Raw genomic sequence first — 22,777 nt, 5'->3', positions numbered from 1 at the left:
CAAGGGCTTAATTTCCAAAACACAAATAGCTTATACATCTCAACAACAATAAAAACTATCCAACTGAAAAATGGGCAGAAGACCTACTTAAACATTTCTACAAAGAAGAAATACAAATGGCCAATAGGCACATGAAAAAGATGCTCAACACTGCTAATTAGTGATTTTCAAATGAAAACTACAAGATACCACCTCATACCAGTCAGAATGGCCATCATTAAAAACTTTACAAACAACAAATGCTATAGAGGCTATAAAACAAAGGGAACCTTCCTGCAGTGTTGGTGGGAATGTAAATTGGTACGTAAGTATGGTAAGCAAGTATGTAAGAAAGTTGGTACATAAATATGTAAATACGCAGAACAGTATGGAGGTTACTGAGAAAACTAAAAACAGAATTACCCTATAACCCAGCAACCCCACTCCTGGGATATATCCAGACAAAACTTTAATTCAAAGATACACGCAGCCCTTTATTCACAGCAGCACTAGTCACAATAGCCAAGATATGGAAACAGCCTACATATTTACTGACAGATAAATGAATAAAGAACATGTGGTACATATATTAGCTTGGTGGAAAAGTAATTGTGGTTTTGCATTGTTGAACTTTGCTGTTTAAAGTTCAACAGCATATTAAAAAGCAGAAACATTACTTTGCCAACAAAGGTCCGTCTAGTCAAGGCTATGGTTTTTCCAGTGGTCATGTATGGATATGAGAGTTGGACTGTGAAGAAAGCTGAGCGCCGAAGAATTGATGCTTTTGAACTGTGAACATGTTGGAGCAGACTCTTGAGAGTCCCTTGGACTGCAAGGAGATCCAACCAGTCCATCCTAAAGGAAAACAGTCCTGAATAGTCACTGGAAGGACTGATGCTGAAGCTGAAACTCCAATACTTTGGCCACCTAATGGGAAAAACTGACTCACTGGAAAAGACCCTGATGCTGGGAAAGACTGAAGGCAGTAGGAGAAGGGGACAAAAGAGAATGAGATGGTTGGATGGCATCACCGACTCAATGGACGTGAGTTTGAGTAAACTCCGGGAACTGGTGATGAACAGGGAAGCCTGGTACACTGCAGTCCATGAAGTCACAAAGAGTCGGATATGACTGAGCAACTGAACTGAACTGAACTGATGCTACTGAAATTTGCTGATACTAGAAAATATTCTTAAATAAATGTGATTATGTTATACATCATTTTAATGCACACTTCTCACTTTGCATTTTTTTGCTAATGACTTATAACTTGATGTTTATTTTATATGTATTTTAGACTAGGGAAATGATGTTAAGACAAAAAGAAAATCTGAGCTATTTTCCTGAGTTCAAAATGGGTGGTAAAGCAGAGACAACTTGCAACATTGACAACGCAGTTGGCCTATGAACTCATAACAGATGTACAGTACAGTGGTGGTTCAAGAAGTTTTGCAAAGGAGATGAGAGCCTTGAAGTTGAGAAGCACAGTGGCTGGCCGTTGGAAGTTGACAGCTAGCAACTGAGAGCATCATCGAAGCTGATCCTCTTACAACTATAGGAGAAGCTGCTGAAGAACTCAATGACGACCATGCTATGGTGGTTTGGCATTTGAAGCAAATTGGGAAGGTGAAAAAGCTCAATAAGTAGGTGTCTCAGGAGCTGACCAAAAATAAAAAAAATCAGCATTCTTAAGTGTTATCTCCTTTTATTCTGTGCAACAACGATCGGATTGTGATGTGCTACAAAAAGTCGACTGTATACAACTTCCAACGATGACCAGCTCAGTGGTTGAGAAGAAGCTCCAAAGTACTTTCCAAAGCCAAATCTGTACCAAAAAAAGGTCACCGTCACTGTTTGGCAGTCTGCTGCCAGTCTGATCCACGAGCGCTTCCTGAATCCCAGTGAAACCATTACATCTGTGAAGTATGCTCAACCAACTGATGAGATGAACCAAAAACTGCAACACCTGCAGCCAGCACTAGTCAACAGAATGGAGCCACTTTTTCTCCACAATGCCTGACCACACATCACACAACCAATGCTTCAAAAGTTGAAGGAACCGGGCTACAAAGTTTTGCCTCATCCACCATATTCATTTGACCTCTTGCCAATTGACTACCACTTCTTCAAGCATCTCTACAACTTATTGCAGGGAAATGCTTCTGCAACCAGCAGGAGGCTTTCCAAAAGTTTGCTGAGTCCCAAAGCATGGATTTTTATGCTACAGAAATAAACTTATTTCTCATTGGCAAAAATGTGTTGATTGTAATGGTTTCTATTTTCATGAATAAAGATATGTTTGAGCCGAGTTATAATGCTTTAAAATTCATGGTCTGAAATTGCAATTACTTTTTCACCAACCTAATACAATGGATTACTGCTAAGGCATGTAAGTCATGTCTGACTCTGTGCGACTCCATAGATGGCAGCCCACCAGGCTCCTCCGTCCCTGGGATTCTCCAGGCAAGAACACTGGAGTGGGTTGCCATTTCCTTCTCCAATGCATGAAAGTGGAAAGTGAAAGGGAAGTCGCTCAGTCGTGTCCGACTCCTAGCAACCCCATGGACTGCAGCCTAGCAGGCTCCTCCGTCCATGGGATTTTCCAGGCAAGAGTACTGGAGTGGGGTGCCATTGCCTTCTCCGATCAAATACTATAAACCTGTATTAATTAAAGGCGTTCTAGCATACACAGATCAAGAGAAAACAATCTAAATCCACACAGATTTATGTAATCCATGTAATTCCATGTAAGAATTACAGATGATAAAGACGGAATTTCAATTAGTGGAAAATCAGTGCATTAGTCAATCAATACTATTAAGATAAGTGGTTAACTACCATGAAAAAGTGGTATCTTTGATTTACACAATTAAACACAAACTCCAGGCAGATTTAAGTTCTAAACCTAAGACAAACAAATGAACAAAAATTTTTCAATAATTTACAAAGCTATGAAGAAAAAAGTTGGGTTACTCCAGCTGTGTAAAATATTAAAAAATTACATGCAACAATAAACTTGTCAGTTAAAATATAGACAATTATCTGGGGGAAATACTTTTAATACAGGCTATTTTGAAAAAGTTAGTATACAGAAAATACAACTAATTCATACAAATGTTTGTTGTTGTTTTAGTTACTAAGTCATGTTCGACTCTTCTGCAACCCCATCAACTACAACCTGCCAGGCTCTTCTGTCTATGAGATTTCCCAGGCAAGAATACAGAAGTGCGTTGCCATTTCTTTCTCCAGTGGGTCTTGCTGACCCAGGGATCGAACTTGTATCTTCCACATTGGCTGGTGGATTCTTTACCACTGAGCCACATGGGAAGCCCAACTCATAAAAATATGAAAAGGCAAATAATCAGAAGAAAAGTAGGCAAAGGACATAAATGAACAATTAAAAGAGAAAATATAAACTACTGATATGAATAAAAATTAAAATGTAATCAAGTAATGCAAAACAAAATGATGGTTTTTTGGGGGGAGGAGTAAGGAAAATTTTAAAAAGCAAGCATACTCTCATATACTGTTGGTGTGTAAACTGATAAAGCCTTTTGTGAGGGAAATTTGGCTGACTCCATTAAAATCCATTCATTTGATTTCTAGGCTTCTGTCTTCAAAATTATCTGCACATGTATATGTATAAAGCAGTTGTATAAACTAAATTCACACTTAATTTTTCAATTTTCCCATGCTACCAATAAATGCTGCAATCTGAAAGTCCAACAATAGGGACACCATGAACAAATTATCATAGTCATTTTATAAAATAAAAAGCAAGTTTAAAATGAACAAGGCAGAACTATTACATACTAAAATGGAAAGAACTCTAGGATATAGTGAATGGGAGAGAAATCTGCAGTACGATACAGTCGACCCCTTCTATCCACAGTGGACTGGCTCCAGACACCTTGGCAGATGCTGGAGCCCTTTACATAAAACTGCATAGTTGAATACTGCTCCGTATATCCCCATTTACAACTAACTAGTTTTATAACAATGACTATCTCCAGACAAGGAGCGGAGACTGTGTGGGGGAAAAGGTATCATGGGAAGTTTTGCTTCATCCCTAATGTTTAAATCTGTTAAAATACAAAGTATCCATTTATTACTATACGAAAACAACTAAAGAAAAGTTGTTATGGGCACAATTAAAACCCTAGATCAATAAGATATCTGTCTAATTAGTAACACTGCCATAGAAACTATAATAGCAACAAGTTAGCTATTCCATTCATTCAACAAATGCTCAGTGCCTACTACTACCTGCAAGGCACTGTTCTAGGCACTTGAGATACATGAGGGAGGAAAACAAATCTGACCACTTCCTGAAGCTCACATTCTAGTGGCAGAAAACGGACAACAAGAAAGTAAATTACATAGGTAGATTACATAGAAGGCTAGAAGACTGTACATGCTAGGGGGTGGAAATGACACTTAAAAGACGATATGGATTAAAAGGATACAATTTTAAGAGATGGTCATGGTAGGCTGCTGGTAATCATGATCCCTGGGCTCAATGACTAAAACCCTGGGGAAACGAAAAGGATCATGTTCCTCTTGTGATCCTTCTCAAATGCTATTCCACAGTCAGCAGTCACGTTCCTTCCTGAACTAGCTTATGGTCTGATTTCATTACATCCTTCCTATAACTGCCAGTGGCATCAAATAATGATGTTCTCAAAGTGTGGTCCCTAGATCAGCAGCATCAATCTCACCTGGGAACTTGTCAGAAATGCAACTTCTGTGACCCCACACTAGACCTACTAAATAAGGAACTCTGGGGGCGGGTCCCAGCAACCTATGTTTTAAAAACTCTTTCAGATGACACTGATATCACTAAAGTCTTAGAAGAACTAAATTTCAAATTCTACTTCTCCTAACCAAATATCCAATCTTGTCCACTTACTGATTTAAAATTTCATACCTCCAACCTTGAAAATTGAGTCTGGCCATAGCAGTATGAAACAGTGGCTACGGGAGTATACATATAATTAGGCATTTCCTTTCATTTACCTAGGGATTCTCAATCTACTTTTATCTAGGCATTTACTCATCTGTTTCTGGTCATCAACCAGCCTGTCACATATAACATGCAACCAATCAGTTCAATTCAGTCACTTTGTGTCTGACTCTTTGTGACCCCAGGGACTGCAGCATGCCAGGTCTCCCCATCCATCACCAACTCCCAGAGTTTACTCAAACTCATGTCCATTGAGTCTGTGATGCCATCCAACCATCTTATCCTCTAACATCTCCTTCTCCTCCCATCTTCAATCTTTCCCAGCATCAGGGTCTTTTCCAATGAGTCAGTTTTTCACATCAGGTGGCCAGAGTAGTGGAATTTCAGCTTCGTCATCAGTCCTTCCAATGACTATTCAGTACTGATTTCCTTTAGGATGGACTGGTTGGATCTCCTTGCTGTCCAAGGGACTCTCAAGAGTCTGCTCCAACACCACAGTTCAAAAGCATCAATTCTTTGGCGTTCAGCTTTCTTTATAGTCCAACTCTCATATCCATACATGACTACTGGAAAAACCACAGCTTTGAGTAGATGGACCTTTGTTGGCAAAGTAACGTCTCTGCTTTTTAATACGCTGTCTAGGTTAGTCATAACTTTTCTTCCAAGGAGCAAGCGTCTTTTAATTTCATGGCTGCACTCAACATCTGCAGTGATTTTGGAGCCCCCCAAAATAAAGTCTGTCACTGTTTCCATTGTTTCCCCATCTATTTGCCATGAAGTGATGGGACCGGATGCCATGATCTTAAGTTTTCTGAATGTTGAGCTTTAAGTCAACTTTTTCACTCTCCTCTTTCACTTTCATCAAAAGCCTATTTAGTTCTTTTTCGCTTTCTGCCGAAAGGGTGGTGTTATCTGCATATCTGAGGTTATTGATATTTCTCCCGGCAATCTTGATTCCAGCTTGTGCTTCATCCAGTCCAGCATTTTTCATGATGTACACAGCATATAAGTTAAATAAGCAGGGTGACAATATACAGCCTTGACGTACTCCTTTCCCAATTTGGAAGCAGTCTGTTGCTCCATGTCCAGTTCTAACTGTTGCTTCTTGATCTGCATTCAGATTTCTCAGAAGGCAGGTAAGGTGGTCTGGTATTCCCATCTCTTTAAGAATTTTCCACAGTTTGTTGTGAATGCAACCAATAGCTTTTCTCAATAAATTTCACATCCTGTACATCTACTCTCAAGGAAAGGACCAGAAGCCACAGTTTCACTAGGTACAACCTCTTCCCATCACAACTAAAGTCAGCTGTCTCAAAAGAGTTCACCAAGGTTAAAAAATATATAATTAGTGTTATACTTACAGCTTTGAAAGGTAAATTTACTCAGACTTCAAGGAATACTACTGCACACAAGACAAAGTAGAAATATTACACTACACTACTTCAAAGGATACAAATACTTACAGCTTATCATGAAGCAGTTCTCCCAACTTTAATTCTAAAAGAAACAAAGAGAAAAATCTTTTGAATAATACCATATTTATATTTAACTGTTAATTCTAAGAAAAAAAATGAAACAAAATATTAGCACCTGGAAAATGTGCTTAGAGTCCTTTATACTTCATTTTCTAAAAAATGGTCATATTATTCTCAATTACTAATATAATGTCTTCTATGCAGTGAATATTTAAATAGTAACTATAAATTGAACTTCTGAGAATCTAGCAAGTGACCCACCCATCACAGGCCACAATAATACAATCAGAATTATCAGACTCATTAAAAAAAAATCGCTAATATATTTATCCCTATATAAACTTTTCCACAGAACTCTAAGCTATTTTTCAAGTTGTTTTTAAACCACTTGGCATCATAATCTAATCTCTCTTTGTCCCAGGAGCACTGTCAAGACTATTTTTTCTTTTGGCTGCTCTGCATGGCTTACAGGGTGATCTCAGTCCTCCAACCACAGATTAAACCCACACCCTTTGCAGTGTAACTGCAGAGTCTTAACCACTGGACCACCAGGGAAGTTCAAAAACCATTTTTTAAAATCACACTTGATTTAAATAAGGTAGAAAGCACTTGAGTAAACAGCTGATCAAGAATGTTTATCCCCTGTAAAGCAGCTGTTCTCAACCTTGCCTCATATCAGTATAAATTGGAGAGCTTTTGAAAATCCTAATGTCCAATCAGCATCCCAAACTAATTAAATTCTAAGAGTGGGACCTACACAGTGGTTTTAAAGGACTCCAGATGATTTCAGTGTGCAAGGAGGATGAGAACTACCTCTGTATCATTTTTAAGGAGCTTAAATGTTGATGGTCAAATCCTGTGGAAGATATAAACAAGCAGTTTTCAGAATTTTACTAATCCCCCTAGTTTATTATAAGTTCAGTAACATTTGGTTTTTAAAGTTTCATGTACCTTCCCCAATGGCTCACGTGGGTAAAGAATCTATCCGCAATGCAGCAGACACAGGAGACGCAGGTTTGATCCCTGGATTGGGAAAAATCCCCTGGAGAAGGAAATGGCAACCCACTCCAGTATTCTTGCCTAGAAAACCCCATGAACAGAGGAACCTGGTGGGCTACAGTCCGTGGGGGTCACAGAGTCAGACACAATTGAGCAACTAACACTTTCATGTACCAAAACAAATAAATCAATGAGAAACATTTATCAAAATATTACAATAAAGCAGAACATACAACAGTTCTCAAAGATGGTCTGAGAACCCAGGAGTCTGTGACATTAAAGTTGTTGTTTTTGTTTAGTCTTTAAGTCATGTCTGATGCTTTTGTGACCCTCTGGACTGCAGGCCGCCAGGCTCCTCTGCCCACGGACTTTTTCAGGCAAGGAAACTGGTATGGGTTGTCATTTCCCTCTCCAGGGATCTTCCTGACCCAGGAATCAAAGCCGTGTCTCCTGCACTGGCAGGCAGATTCTTTATCCCTGGACCACCAGGGAAGCCCAATGTTACTTTTGTAATAATACTAAAAGTTTTTTTTCATTGTGTTGACATTTCCAATGATGATGCAAAAACAATAGTGTAAAGAGGAAAAGGGCAGAACTGTAGTTTCAGCACAAATCAAGATAGTGGTCCCTAGCAAAACAGCGTATTCTTCATTTTCATGCACTTTCACTTAACAAGTCTTTGATGGAGACAGTAAAAATTACTAATCTCAGGGCAAGGACCAAAGTGCAAGTGAGGCATGTAGGGTGCAAAATTTAACGAGGTACTTTCAGATAGTACCTTAAGTTTTGTACCCTATATGCCTCAGTCATTTCATCCTAGGGCTGGTCCTGATATACCTAATTAAATTTCAATCTCTTGAGTACATCTTTTTAATATTCTATTTGATAAACAGGAAGCATATGTAAACACTTCCTCTGCTTACCAAAGTAAGAGACTGTCTCAAAGAAAAGCTCTTACACAGTTATCATGGAACACCACTTTTACTGGAAAGAACATGACAAGTTATAGTCATTTGAACTTGACAATATAGCAGGTTTTTTAAAAAAAATAAGAGTCTGTCACTTTAAGAAAATAACCAATAAGATTTATTGCCAATGACAAAATTTGAACTTTCAAAAAAAAAAATCAGAACTCTGGAAAACACATATCGGCTGCTATGAACTTGACAGTGTCCCAATACTTAAAAAGGCTTTCCTGATTATACTGGTGCTGATATTATTAACAAATTTGTTTAATATTATATAATGAAGTGTGTCAACACCTGGAAGATGTGCTTAACTCACTAAACCAATATTTTGCAAATGATAATGCATGTCACAAAATTAGGCATGGATAAAAGATCCAAAGTTACAGACAGACCAATATACTTTATGTAACAGAGCATGAAAGGTCCACTGATAGGCTTTCAGACTGCACACTGCAAACTAATCTTTAAGAAACTATCACCTGTTAAAAGTTTTGGTGTAGTAGCAAATTACCTAAAAAGTTCCCTAATCTTTTAACTACACATTTTGTGAGGCCAGATTTACTTCTAATGTTTCAACCAAAACAACATGTGGCAACAGATTGAATGAGAAGCCGCTATGGAATTCAGGTGCCCTCTATTATGCCTACATCAGAGATTTTCAAAAGTATACTTGAAAATAGTATATAGTGGCGTATCCATTCTTCAAAGTTGTCCTGTTTTGAAAAATACATTTTTCATTTTTAAAATGTTATGCTGACAAGCAAAGGGTTTATTATCATTTTCAAATAAATATTTTAAAAATTTCTCAGCTTCAAATTCTAATAAACATCAATATACATATAGCACACATAAACAACACTTAAAAAAGCCCATGTGCTTGCATGCTCAGTCATGTCCAACTCTTTGCAACCCTGTGGACTGTATCCCACCAGATTCCTCTGTCCATGGATTTTCCATGCAAAAATACTACAGTGAATAGCCATTCCTCTCTCCAGGGGACTGCTTCTGACCCAGGATCGAACTTGTGTCTCTTGCATTGGCAGGTGGATTCTTTAGGAATGTAAAGTAGAACTGATGCCAAAAAATTTGAGAACTGCTATAATAATTTATCATAAACTTTAGAGTAGATGTGGGTACCAGTTTCACTGAACACTCCAGAGAACTAGGAGCAAGTAGATCACTCTGGACACTGAGTTCATCATCTGAAAAATGAAGGGTTTTACTAGATGACTCCGTAAAGTTCCTTAGGACATCCTCCCTTTTGCCTTGGAAATGAACAATGAACTATAACTTGTACCTGGAGTATGGATTTGCAGTAGTGCTAAGCACTTGAAGCATATATTCATTCTCCTGGAAAAAAGTAATCTAACAGGATGAGAAAAACATGCAACTATTTGATATTTTACCATCTTACAAATGAGAACATAATTTGTACACTGAAGTTACAGATCTCTAAATATGTCTACACATAACATTATGAATGATGGTTAAATTTGCTGCTTTCTTCACTATGAAGGCCCTATTGAATCTATGACACAGCTGGACTCCAGTACCATTATACAGTAATAATTAACAGATGAATTAAAGTTTACCTCTGGGATAAAGGTGGCCAACTGAACACATGCAACAACGTTTAATTCCCTCCTTAAATTTTATTTCAATAATTAAGGTGAAAAAAAAATATTTTTTAAGAAAACTATGAACCTTAAGGAAGAGAAAAACTAGTTGTTGCAAAAATAATACAACGAAATTAGGGAAACTAGGAAAAAGACACACAAGTAATTTCTTAGCAAACTCGAGAAAAATAATAGCAGCAGTGAAGTGTGAAGCTTGAGTCATTCAGTCATGTCGGACTCTTTGCTACCCCATGGACTATGGCCCACCAGGCTCCTCTGCCCATGGAATTCTCTAGGCAAGAATACTGTGGGTTGCCATTCCCTTCTCCAGGGGATCTTCTGATACAGGGATCAAACTGAGGTCTCCCGCACTGCAAGCAGATCCTTTACCATCTGAGCTACCAGCAGTGGAGAAAGCCAAAATCAATCTGATTTATCAATCATCTTTGAAAGTGAGGATAAAGACAGGCTGAAATGTGGAGAATTGAGCCATCAGACAGCCCAAAGCCCTGCCCTAATGTACAGATCAGGATAACTACCCCTCCCCTCACCTTGGGTAATACTGAAGATTTTCCTTGAAAGGGGCAAACCAAAAAATCTCCTGGACAGGTTATTTGAAGGCTAGGGTTCAGTACTGGAAAGAAGGGGCATTAAGGGAATACATGACAACTCCAGACTTCTTCCCCTATTTAACGTGCAGTCAAATGTCGAACCTCAAGCAGATGAATTTTATCTACAGAATATAATCTTTTGAAGAGGAAGGAGCTATGTAACTGACACCATGGGTTCTCCAACACAAAAACCAAGTCAGATCACCTGACATTGACATGCACAGCAGAAGAGTCCTGCTCAAAAATTCAAGTTGGCTTTTTGGTCCCTGAGGCAACAAAGGATTCTCAGATACCTGAAGTAATCCTCTAACACAGAAGATAGAAACCAAGAAAATAAACTTAAAAAGGCAAGTTGGAAGAAAGACACTATGTAGGCAAAATTTCAAAAGAAATACTATTATCCTTAGAGATAAAATAGTTCAACCCTGAAACAAAACCAGGAAATTTTACTTTTATTTAAAAAGAGATATTCAAAAAAAGAGAGAGAGATATTCGGGGGGGGTGGGGGCGGAACAGTAGAAATTAAAAACATTACAGCGGGAAAAAAAAATTAAATTCAAAGTCTTTTAACTCCATTCAGCTGCTATAACCAAAATACCATATATTGGGTGACCCATTAACAACAAATTTTATTTCTCATGGTTCTCAACTGTGGGAAGTTCAAAATCAGGGAACCAGCAGACTCAGTGTCTGGAAAGGGCCCACTTCCTAAACAGCCTTCTTTTTAACTTCACATGGTAGAGAAGCAAAGGCAAAGGAGAACAGGAAAGATATACCCATTTGAATGCAGAGTTCCAAAGAACAGCAAGGAAAGATAAGAAAGCCTTCCTCAGCAATCAATGCAAAGAAATAGAGGAAAACAACAGAATGGGAAAGACTAGAGATCTCTTCAAGAAAATTAAGAGATACCAAGGGAACATTTCACGCAAAGATGGGCTTGATAAAAGACAGAAATGGTATGGACCTAACAGAAGCAGAACATATTAAGAAGAGGTGGCAAGAATACACAGAAGAACTATGCAAAAAAGATCTTCACGATTCAGATAATCAAGATGGAATGATCACTCACCTAAAGCCACATCCTGGAATTTGAAGTCAAGTGGGCCTTAGAAAGCATCACTACGAACAAAGCTAGTGGAGGTGATGGAATTCCAGTTGAGTTATTTCAAATCCTAAAAGATGATGCTGTGAAAGTGCTGCACCCAATATGCCAGCAAATTTGGAAAACTCAGCAGTGGCCACAGGACTGGAAAAGGTCAGTTTTCATTCCAATTCCTAAGAAAGGCAATGCCAAAGGATACTCAAACTACCACACAATTGGCACTCATTTCACACGCTAGTAAAGTAATGCTCAAAATTCTCCAAGTCAGGCTTCAACAGTACGTGAACCGTGAACTTCCAGATGTTCAAGCTGGATTTAGAAAAGGCAGAGGAACCAGAGATCAAACTGACAACATCCACTGGATCATCAAAAAAGCAAGACAGTTCCAGAAAAACATCTATTTCTGCTTTATTGACTATGCCAAAGCCTTTAACTGTGTGGATCACAATAAACTGTGGAAAATTCTTAAGAGATGGGAATATCAGATCACCTGACCTGCCTCTTGAGAAATCTGTAGGCAGGTCAGGAAGCAACAGTTAGAACTGAACATGGAACAAGACCGGTTCCAAATACGGAGAGGAGTACGTCAAGGCTGTATACTGTCACCGTGCTTATTCAACTTATATGCAGAGTACATCATGAGAAACACTGGGTGGGATGAAGCACAAGCTGGAATCAAGATTGTTGGGAGAAATCTCAATAACCTCAGATATGCAGATGACACCACCCTATGGCAGAAAGCAAAGAAGAACTAAAGAGGCTCTTGATGAAAGTGAAAGAGGAGAGTGAAAAAGTTGACTTAAAGCTCAACATTCAGGAAACAAAGATCATGGTATCCGGTCCCATCACTTCATGGCAAAGAGATGGGGAAACAGTGGAAACAGTGACTGACTTTATTTTGGGGGGCTCCAAAATCACTGCAGATGGTGACCACAACCATGAAATTAAAAGACGCTTGCTCCTTGGCAGAAAAGCTATGACCAACCTAAACAGCATATTAAAAGGCAGAGACATTACTTTGCCAACAAAGGTCCGTCTACTCAAAGCTATGGTTTTTCCAATAGTCATGTATGGATATGAGAGTTGGACTATAAAGAAAGCTGAGTGTCAAAGAATTGAAATCAGTCCTGAATGTTCATTGGAAGGCTGAAGCTGAAACTCCAATACTTTGGCCACTTGATGTGAAGAACTGACTCACTGGAAAAGACCCTGATGCTGTGGAAGATTGAAGGTGGGACAAGGGGACAACAGAGGGTGAGATGGCTTGATGGCACCACCGACTCAACGGACATGAGTTTGAGTAAACTCTGGAAGTTGGTGATGGACAGGGAGGCCTGGCATGCTGCAATCCATGGGATCGCAAAGAGTCAGACATGACTGAGCAACTGAACTGAACATATGGTGGAAGGGACCAGGAAGGCTCTGTGGTGTCTCTTTCTCAGGAGTATTAATCCCAGTCATGTGGGTTCCACTTTGATGACCTAAGTACCTCCCAAAGGCTCCACTTCTTAATACCACCATAGTGTGTGTGGGCATTAGGTTTCAACACATGATTTGGGGGCAGGGGGAACACATTCCTCCATAGCATTGAGGAAAACTACAAAGAGACGGAAAACAGGCAACAAAGTATTAAATAAACAGATCTTCCAATATCCAAAAAGTAAATACTAGGGGCTATAGCTCAGTGGTAGAGCATGTAACTGCAAAAAGTAAGTACTCCATAAAATGAATACGGAAAAAACAAGAAATAAAGTAATCCAAGAAAATTCCCCAGAACTGAAAAATCAGAGTGAAAGCGCTCAAGCGTCATCAAACAAAGCACACCACTGTGAAAGCTCTGGACATGAGAAACAAAAAGAAGATTCTAAAAGGTTACATACGAAAGTTCAGTAATCAGAGTATCAGACATTTGAGCAATGCCCTCAAAATTCTCACACACTCCCAGATGTATTATCAATAAAGTGGAAGAAGAGAACAAAGGCATTTCAGACATTCAGAGCCTCAAAAAACTGTATCTCTCATGTGCTTTACTCAGGAAGATAATAAAGGTATCTAATCAAAACCAGGGAGAAAAGTAACAAACGCCAGGGTGATGATTAAGCAAGATCTCAGGATTATACTGGAGAAGGCAATGGCACCCCACACCAGGACTCTTGCCTGGAAAATCCCATGGACAGAGGAGCCTGGTAGGCTGCAGTCCATGGGGTCGCTAAGAGTCAGACACGACTGAGTGACTTCACTTTCACTTTTCACTTTCATGCATTAGAGAAGGAAATGGCAACCCAGTCCAGTGTTCTTCCCTGGAGAATCCCAGGGACGGGGGAGCCTGGTGGGCTGCCGTCTCTGGGGTCGCACAGAGTCAGACACAACTGAAGTGACTTAGCAGCAGCAGCAGGATTATACCAGGTATAAAAGACAAGATATCCAGGCTGGAGAGAAGTAAGAGGCTTGAAAAGAAATTTCTTTATGGTGAATTAAAACAATAGGATGTCTAAATGTGTTAGATGATTCAGACAATTGATGAAGAGCATAAAGTACAATTAATGAAAGTACATATCTTTTGAGCAAACACTTTTTGCATAAAACAGAACTGGGTAGGAAGGGAAAAGGAACAATTTTACTTTTTGGCTCAGCTATGAATAATATTTGCATAGCTATAACTACATGGGGGGGGGTGTGAAATCCACAATGCCCAAAGGGGAATGGGGGTATCAAGAAATAGCAATAAAAGCATGCTATTTAGGATCATGATTACTAAAATAACCAGTTAAAAGGGGGAAAGTGGTGACTTCTGAGGACATCTTTTCTATTGACCAAGGCTCCTAACATAAAGCAGGATACGCAATACAAGATTAACAGGGAAATCTAGTAAAAAGAGCCTTTAAAATGCAACAAAGCTCCCATTCCTTTCTACTGCGTGCTATTTAAATGCTAGTTGTTGGTCTTATGACATCCATAGGCTCCTTTCCTTTAAAAAATCCAACGTCAGAGATTAAATAGCTAAATATTCTTGAAAGTAATCTAAACAGAGTGAACTAAGCGGCACTGTTGGTACTTTGGGCAGAAAAATTACTTTTCTGTGGGGCTATTCTGTGCATCACATGATTAGCCGCATCCTTAATGTGTACGCACTAGTTGTGCTGTGTGATGCTGTGCTCAGTCATACCCAACGCTGTGTGACCCCATGGATTGCAGCCTGCCAGGTTCCTCTGTCCATGGAATTTTCCAGGCAAGAATACTGGAGTGGGTTATGTGACTAACCAAGCATGTCTCAAGACGTTGGCAAATGTCCCCTCCAGGGCAAAAATCACCCCTGGTGGAGAACAAGAGTGCTCCACAATTACCAGTGCTGCTCAGCAAACCCATGACCCACCACTAAACACATTCTTAATAGTATGGAACACAGAAAACATAATTCATTTCCCAAACCAAAATCACTTCAGAAATATTTTATAGGCTGCCCTGATCTTTCACCAGGAGAATTTCTGTTCAACTTTTTTCTCCTAGAATTAAATGGTTCCAACAAGCAGCAAACACATAGAATAATGATTCTGAAACCAGGGTTCATGAATTGAGGGAGTGGAGTGAAAGTCCATTAAAGTTTTATCAAAAATTTATACTTCTTTCATAATAATTGTTAAATGCTATGTAATCAGTTCAATGGCAATCTTTTTAAAATAATCAGTTCAGTTTAGTCACTCAGTCGTGTCTGACTCTTTGCAACCCCATGGACTGCAGCACACCAGGCTTTCCTGTCCATCACCAATTCCTGGAGCTTGCTCAAACTAATGTCCAAGTTGGTGATACCATCCATCTCATCCTGTCGTTTTCTTCTTCTCCTGCCTTCTATCTTTCCCAGCATCAGGGTCTTTTCTCGTGAGTCAGTTCTTCACATCAGGTGGACGAAGTATTGGAGCTTCAGCTTCAGCATCAGTCCTTACAATGAATATTCAAGACTGATTTCCTTTAGGATTGACAGGTTGGATCTGCTCTTCTCCAACACAACAGTTCAAAAGCATCAATTCTTTGGCACTCAGCTTTCTTTATGGTTCAACTCTGACATCCATACATGACTACTGGAAAAACCATAGCTTTGACTACATGGACCTTTGTCGGCAAAGTAATGTCTGTTTCTTCCAAGGAGCAAGCCTCTTTTAATTTCATGGCTGCAGTCACTATCTGCACTGTTTCCATTGTTTCCCCATCTATTTGCCATGAAGTGATAGACCGGATTCTATGACCTTAGTTTTTTCAATGTTGAGTTTTAAGCCAACTTTTTCACTCTCCTCTTTAACTTTCATTAAGAAGCTCTTTAGTTCTTCACTTTCAGCCATAAGGGTGGTGTCATCTACATATCTGAGGCTATTGGTATGTCTCCTTGCAATCTTGATTCCGGTTTATGCTTCATCCAGTCTGATATTTCGCATGATGTAAGTTAAATAAGCAAGCTGACAACATATAGCTTTGACGTACTCCTTTCCCAATTTTGAACCAGTCTGTTGTTCCATGTCCAGTTTTAACTGTTGCTTCTTGACCTGTATACAGGTTTCTTTGGAGGCAGGTAAGGTGGTCTGGTATTCCCATCTCTTTCAGAATCTTTCAGTTTGTTGTGACTGTTTAGAAGATTACAGAAACAAATTCCAAACCGAACAGATGATAACATAATCAAGTACTGCTACAGTACCAGTGCTTGTGTTCATAATTCTGCTGGTTCCAGGCAATCACTCACATATAACACAGGTTCTCAAACTTTTAAGTACAAGATCCAGATAGTCTCTGGATATGAAGAAACATGGCCTTAGAATATCATTTATTCTTACAAACAAACATATTGTTCTGGGTACGAGAAGACAGAACAGAAAGAGAAGTAAGAGGCTTAAGCATCCTAGATTTTTTCTTTTAACATTTTGTATTGGGGTGTAGACGATTTACAACATCGTGATAGTTTCAGGTGAACAGCAAGAGACTCAGCCACAAATATACACGTATCCATTCTCCCCCAAACTCCCCTCCTTCCCCTCCCATCCAAAGCATCCTAGATTTTAAATGAGGGAACCGAAAACAACAAGTTTTCTGAAAGTACTAGGCAAGACCTAAAGAAACTGGATGGATAAGGGGAGTCCTGAACAGTGATGAAAGTAAAAGTGTTAAGTTGTTCAGTTGTGTCCAACTTTTCACAACCCCATTAACTATAGCCCGCCAGGCTGCCCATCCATGGAATTCTCCAGGCAAAAATACTGCAGTATGTTGCCATTTACTTCTCAAGGGGATCTTCCCAACCCAGAGATCAAACGCAGGTCTCCTGCATAGCAAGCAGATTCTTTACCATCTGAGACACTAGGGAAGCCAACCTAAACAGTGAAATCTGTTATAAAGATTGATGGAAGAATGAACTAAGTCATCAAAGAGAAAAGAAAATAAGTGAGAGGATGGGCCCATATCCTCCTAAACTAGAATTTAAAAAGAATGAAAGTTATGATAGCTGACTCTGGATTACCTCTGAGCTCTAGACGAGTGATGGTGTCATCATTCCAGGAGAGGTTGCTGGCTCTCCAGAACGAGTGTGGAAAGGAATCTTGCAGTCAGAAGCTGCAGCAGCAGTGTATTTTTTATGATCTTTATGTTTAAGTGAAATTTCTAAGTTGTGACTTTGTAATTCAGAAAGTGCCTAAGTATAGACAACAAAATAGAAATAAAGAACAAAGGCTTTACGGTAACAAAATGACATGGTTTGAATTAGGCAAGATTTCCCAGAGAAGCAAAGCTCAGAGGTGTTATTTAGACAAATGATATATTACATATATTACATAAATAGTGATGGCACTATACATTCAAAATACTTTGGAAAAGAAAAAAAAGACTCAATGTCAATTATAGGAAATGTGGTAGGAATGTGCCATTTGACCAATAGGAAATAAAAGAAATAATTAAAGTTAGAATTTGAGGATTTTAGAGAGCCACTAAAAGAATAAGTAGAAACGTACGTGAAAAATGCTGTCATCAGTAGACAGGGTATTTTACAGTACTCCCTACCACCCCCTGAATCACAAAAGTCAAGCCAAATGCCATCACACTATTACCAAAGAGAAGCCACTGCAACAGTTAAACAAATTATTAATACCATGGACTAAAGACTGCTAATAGCCTTTAGTCCTAAAATCATACTCAAGTTTAATTCTATGTCAACTTTTTAGTTGCAAGAAGTATACCTCTCATTTGAGCCACCTGAGACAGTACAAGGGCTAATTATGGGGGAATTAATAGGATAGTTTGATGCTGGTAACAAAATAAAATGCCACCCTCTCTCAATCAACACTGAAGAAGGTATTAAACCACATGTCCTACTCAAGGTTCCTCCCCAGAAGCAGAGTTATTCACTGTTCCTTAAACATAAAAATCTCAGTTTAGAGTAATTTCCTCACATTCACTTAACAGAATCTTGACCACTCCTTCACAGCCAACTCAGGGCACGTGATAGTGAAGTCACTCAGTTGTGTCCAACTCTTTGCGACCTCATGGACTGTAGCCTACCAGGCTCCTCAGTCCATGGAATTTTCCAGGCAAGAGTACTAGAGTGGATTGCCATTTCCTTCTGCAGGGTATCTTCCCAACCCAGGGATTGAACTGAGGTCTCCTGCATTGCAGGCAGACGCTTTACTGTCTAAGCCACCAGGGAAGTAACTCAGGCCATATTTACTTCATAAAACCCTTCTTATTTAGGTTCATAATGATAGTCCTCTAAAACACATCACTTAAAATCAGTGTAAGATTATAGGTGGGATCCACTTACTAGTGGAAGAACACTGAGCACAAAAGCTACATTGTAATTTACATTTCTCTCTCCCTTAGACAAACATACATGTGCAGTCACCCAACTCTCAGTCTAATGTTTTTTCCACTATCTCACTTAGGTGTACTTTAACTGGACATGTATTTCAAAACAGTTGAAGAGTAAGCACATGATTTATGCCTCTGATTATATTCACCTGGCTCCCTTTCATCTGCAGTTCCAAGTCTTTACTTCTCTTAAGAGCACTATGCTAAATACACACCTTCACTAAAAGTCCAACCCTCTGTTCACTAAGAAAATAGAAGCCATCATGTGTGAATCCCTCCACCATTCCTCCCTGCCCACTTAGAAACACACGTGTAATCTTCACCATCTTATCATTCATTCTCTGAGGTTAATTTCTCTACAATGTTCTTGATCCCATCCCATCCTCTTAAAGTTCAAGCCCTCTACCATTTGTTCTTTTCTCTTATTTTCCTTCTCTCCTTCTTCAAGGCTCTTTCCGCTCCAGTCATTTATACATAAGCATTTACTGAACTTATTAAGTGCCAGGCACTGTTCTGTGTACTAGGATAATTTCTGCACTCACAGACCTTATTGTTTGAGTGGGTAAGGCTAACAGTAAACAATAATTGAAAATGATGGTTTCTCACAGTAGATAAGTACTACAAAGAAAATAAACTGGGATTCAACTAGGGTGGAGTTGGACAGAAGAGAATGAGGGGATAAATCTGCTTAGGTTGGCTGTTTTGAGAGCTCACTGGAATGGTAACATTTAAGTGGTCAGGAAGGAGCCAGCCACCTGAAGACCTATGGACACAACCTTGGTGTATTTAATGAGATAAGGACCTCATGACTAACATAATGAGCCTAATGGAGCAGTGGTACAAAAGGTCTGAGGCAAGCACCAGATCATATAGGCCGTAGGGAACAAGTGTGAATTTTATTCTACATGCAACAGGAAGCCACTGGAGGATCTCAAGCAGAGAATGACATGATCCAATTATTTTCAAACCTCAAATATACAATAATACTCCCATCTTTAGGGCGACAGAATTTGTATTTCCAATTTGAAATTATTGCTATGTGCACGCTAACCTGTTAAAGTTAGAAAATGTTAACAGATGAAACTGCCTCAACATCTGTATTTAATGCAATATCTATAAAAACTGGTTTTAAATGAAAGTTAAAATCAGAGGATAGAGAATGAATAAGTGTGGTAACGCAATAAACCACACTTACATGTTGATTATTTTTTCCATTTATTGAGATAGTTTAAAGATCACAATCCACATTTTTATTATACCCTTTCCCAAATTTTGAACTTCTAATTCAAAAATTCAAACTCACCTCGACAAGCTTCTTCAAAATCTTGGGTTATGTCCACCCAGTTTGTGTTGCTTTTTTCCATCTTTTCTGGTATACCGAGCTCCCATCCTGAATCATCATCTTCTACAGAAGCTTTCATAACCATTACGCCTATAAAATTAATATTATCGTTAAGAGAGACGATGCAGCTTTCAGGGCAAGAGTATTTGCAAACTATGTTTAAGTATTGGATGAAACTCTTACTAAACTGTTGAAGCAGAGATCTTCTGAGTTTGAGGATAGCTCTGTGAAAAACTACCTTAATGCAATTAAATCTCACGTTAACTAATACTGCTGCTGCTCATTTAATAATAAATAGCCCATCACCTACCAAGACTCCTAATCAGTGTGCCTACTTGAGAAGTAAAATCACAAACCATCCCACCAGCGGCCCAAAAAGAACCACCTCCAGAGTTCCAACTTTTAACACTGGCCACACATAACCAAGGCACTCTTCAAGGTCCCGTCTCGAAGTCCAAGACCCCATGCAGCAACTACTCAAGTCAAGATGGTCCCTCACCTGCCCGGAGCTCACAGGGAGAACCTCTCCTGAGCCGGCCAGACCCCCGCACAGCCTGTCTCGGGGGTGGGGGTGGGGGCATTGCGCGAGGGAGCTTACCGCCGGCCCAGGGAGGGGGAGCACCTAAAGAGGGGACCCGCCCCAAACGGGTCAGCCCGGCCGGGCCCCGGCTCCACGGGCACGGAAGCAAGGACAGGGCTGTCGTCGCGCGCGAGGACGGGCACGCCCGGTACCAGGTCGTCGCCCGGGTAACACCAGCTAAGGGCAGGGCCTCGGCGGGGAACGGGCACGAGTAAGCCCGAAGCTCCTACCTGAAGCGCGGCGGGAGGGCCGGGGCCGCAGGGTGACCTGGCCTCCCCAGGGTCCGCCACACGCGCAGGGGGCTGTGGCTCTAAGGCACGGGAGGAAGGAAGTCTCAATGGCTGCACACCGCGGTCCCTACCTACTTCTCTCGTGGCCACCCGCGCCGCCACGCACCGTCCAGACCGCTGAAATAACGACACCTCCTCGGCCGCCGCCGGCGCCCCCTCCCCTCTCCGCCCTGCCCGACCGGCCTCGTGCGCGCATGCGCACGCCTGGTGCGCGCGACCCCGCCTCCTCTCCCTCACGCCTGAGGACTTCGCGCTCCTCGGCCACACCCCCTTCCTCGCCACCGCCAACATTAGGCCGTTGGCCATCTCTTCTCGCGGGATTAGAGCAGATCGCGAGACCGGAAGCTACATTCTTTCTCCACCCTGCGGCCGCATCCTGGGTAATGGGTGGCTCCAAGCAAGGGGCGGAGCCTGGGGGCCCCAGAGCCCGCCCCTCCTCGCCCCGCACGGCTACCTGGGAAATTCTTAGAAAGGTGACAGGAAGGAATGAGGAAAGGATGGAAGTGTGCGCAGATCCTAGAGGTTGGGTCCTTGAATGAAGACCCCAGCTCTGCAGCTTGACACCGGTTTTATGTTTCCTAGAAAGTCTGGGGATTTCGAGAGGAAAAATGGAAACAAAATAGCAGAATCAAGCTGTTTTTTTTCTTTTAGACCTTTGGTTTAGCGTTTTCCTAAAATTAATAAAATGATCGGTTTTAAAGTGGGGTTACATTAGTGACTAGAACGGGTAGGAAACAAAACACAACTTTACCACTATTAGTCATTAAGAGGTAATCCCAGGTGGCTCTGATATCCTCCTGCCAATGCAGGAAATGGGAGTTTGATCCCTAGGTGGGGAAGATCCCCTGGAGGACGAAATGGCAACCTACTCCGATATTCCAGTCTTGGAAATACATGGACAGAGAAGCCTGGCGGCCTACAGTCCATGGGGTTGCAGAGTCGGACAAGACTGAGCACACACACAGGCAGCCGTTAAGGTGGCCAAAATGTAAAATATGATAGAAACGTTGACAATATGGATCAGCAGGACCTCTCATATATTGCTGATGGGAATCCCAAATGGTACAAAATTTTTGGTAAACAGTCCATCTTTTACTATAAAATTAATCATGTATTTACATGATCCAGCAATTCCACTCCTAGGTATTTAATTAGGAATGAAAATGTGCCCATGCAAAAATTTGTACATTAATTTTCACAGCTTTATTTTTAATGATCAAAAACTGGAAGCAGCTCCAATGTTCATCAACTGATGACTGGAAAAACAAATTGTGGTATACCCATACAATGATATGTAATTATCCATATAATGAATAGTAATTAGTGACAAACAAGAATGACTACTTAACATGCAAATATATGAATCTCAGAAAACATTATTGTGAGCAAAGGATATCAGAATATGAGCAACACAGTATGATTGCATTTATATAAAATTCTAGAAGAGACATGTAATCCATCATGACAAAACAGAACAGTGAGCATCATAAGTGGAGGTGGGTATCAAGGAGGGATTAATTGGAATAGGGCTAGGTGATTTGATTTGATTTCCCTGGAGAAGGAAATGGCAACCCACTCCAGTATTCTTGCCATGGAGAATCCCATGGACGGAGGAGCCTGGTAGGCTACAGTCCATGGGGTCGCAAAGAGTCGGACACGACTGAGCGACTTAACTTTAGGTGATGTGAGGTGTTGGAAACATTCTGTATCTTGATTATGATGGTGGTAATATGGCTGAATTCACTTGTAAAAGCTCATTGAAGTACACACTTACAACATGTGCATTTTACTTTGTGCAAATCAAGCCTCAATAAAGTAGATTTTAAAAACAAAAAAATCCATCTTTGTGTCTAATATAGAATAAGGGCAAGAGCTTTGCCTATTTTGAATAAAGGTGTATCCCTACCATTAAAAGCTGTGGTTGACATATAATGGGTACTCACTAAATACACTGAGGATGAGAATATAGAAAAGAATTATAATAAAACAGAAATTTATATTGTTTCTCCAAAAAC

The 22,777-nt window shown here is 40.2% G+C and overlaps 1 protein-coding gene across 9 annotated transcripts in view; it reads right to left on the bottom strand.

Moving 5' to 3' along the window:
* The window catches only part of NAA35 (N-alpha-acetyltransferase 35, NatC auxiliary subunit), an 88,392-nt gene extending 67,450 nt beyond the window's left edge, over positions 1-20,942 (bottom strand). For 2 of the 9 annotated variants that reach the window (XR_015170163.1, XM_086416857.1), the window contains exons 1-3: positions 20,834-20,942; positions 19,854-19,982; positions 6,406-6,439 (exon numbers count right to left, since the gene is read on the bottom strand). Coding sequence is in view for 3 of the 9 variants with exons in the window: in XM_086416857.1 (XP_086272983.1) it covers positions 6,406-6,439; positions 19,854-19,977 (158 nt within the window). In the remaining 6 variants the exon portion in view is untranslated. Of the gene's footprint in view, positions 1-6,405; positions 6,440-19,853; positions 19,983-20,702 lie in introns of all 9 variants that reach the window. The other 7 variants (XM_086416863.1, XM_086416858.1, XM_086416864.1 and 4 more) reach the window with 5 other exon arrangements.
* Between the last annotated feature and the right edge of the window lie 1,835 nt (positions 20,943-22,777).

This window comes from Bos grunniens, chromosome 8 (genome assembly GCF_055505025.1).
Source record: "Bos grunniens cultivar Pamir isolate PY7600 chromosome 8, Bosgru_T2T1.0, whole genome shotgun sequence".
NCBI lineage: Eukaryota > Metazoa > Chordata > Mammalia > Artiodactyla > Bovidae > Bos > Bos grunniens.
This window is presented reverse-complemented; position numbering and strand designations above follow the sequence as displayed.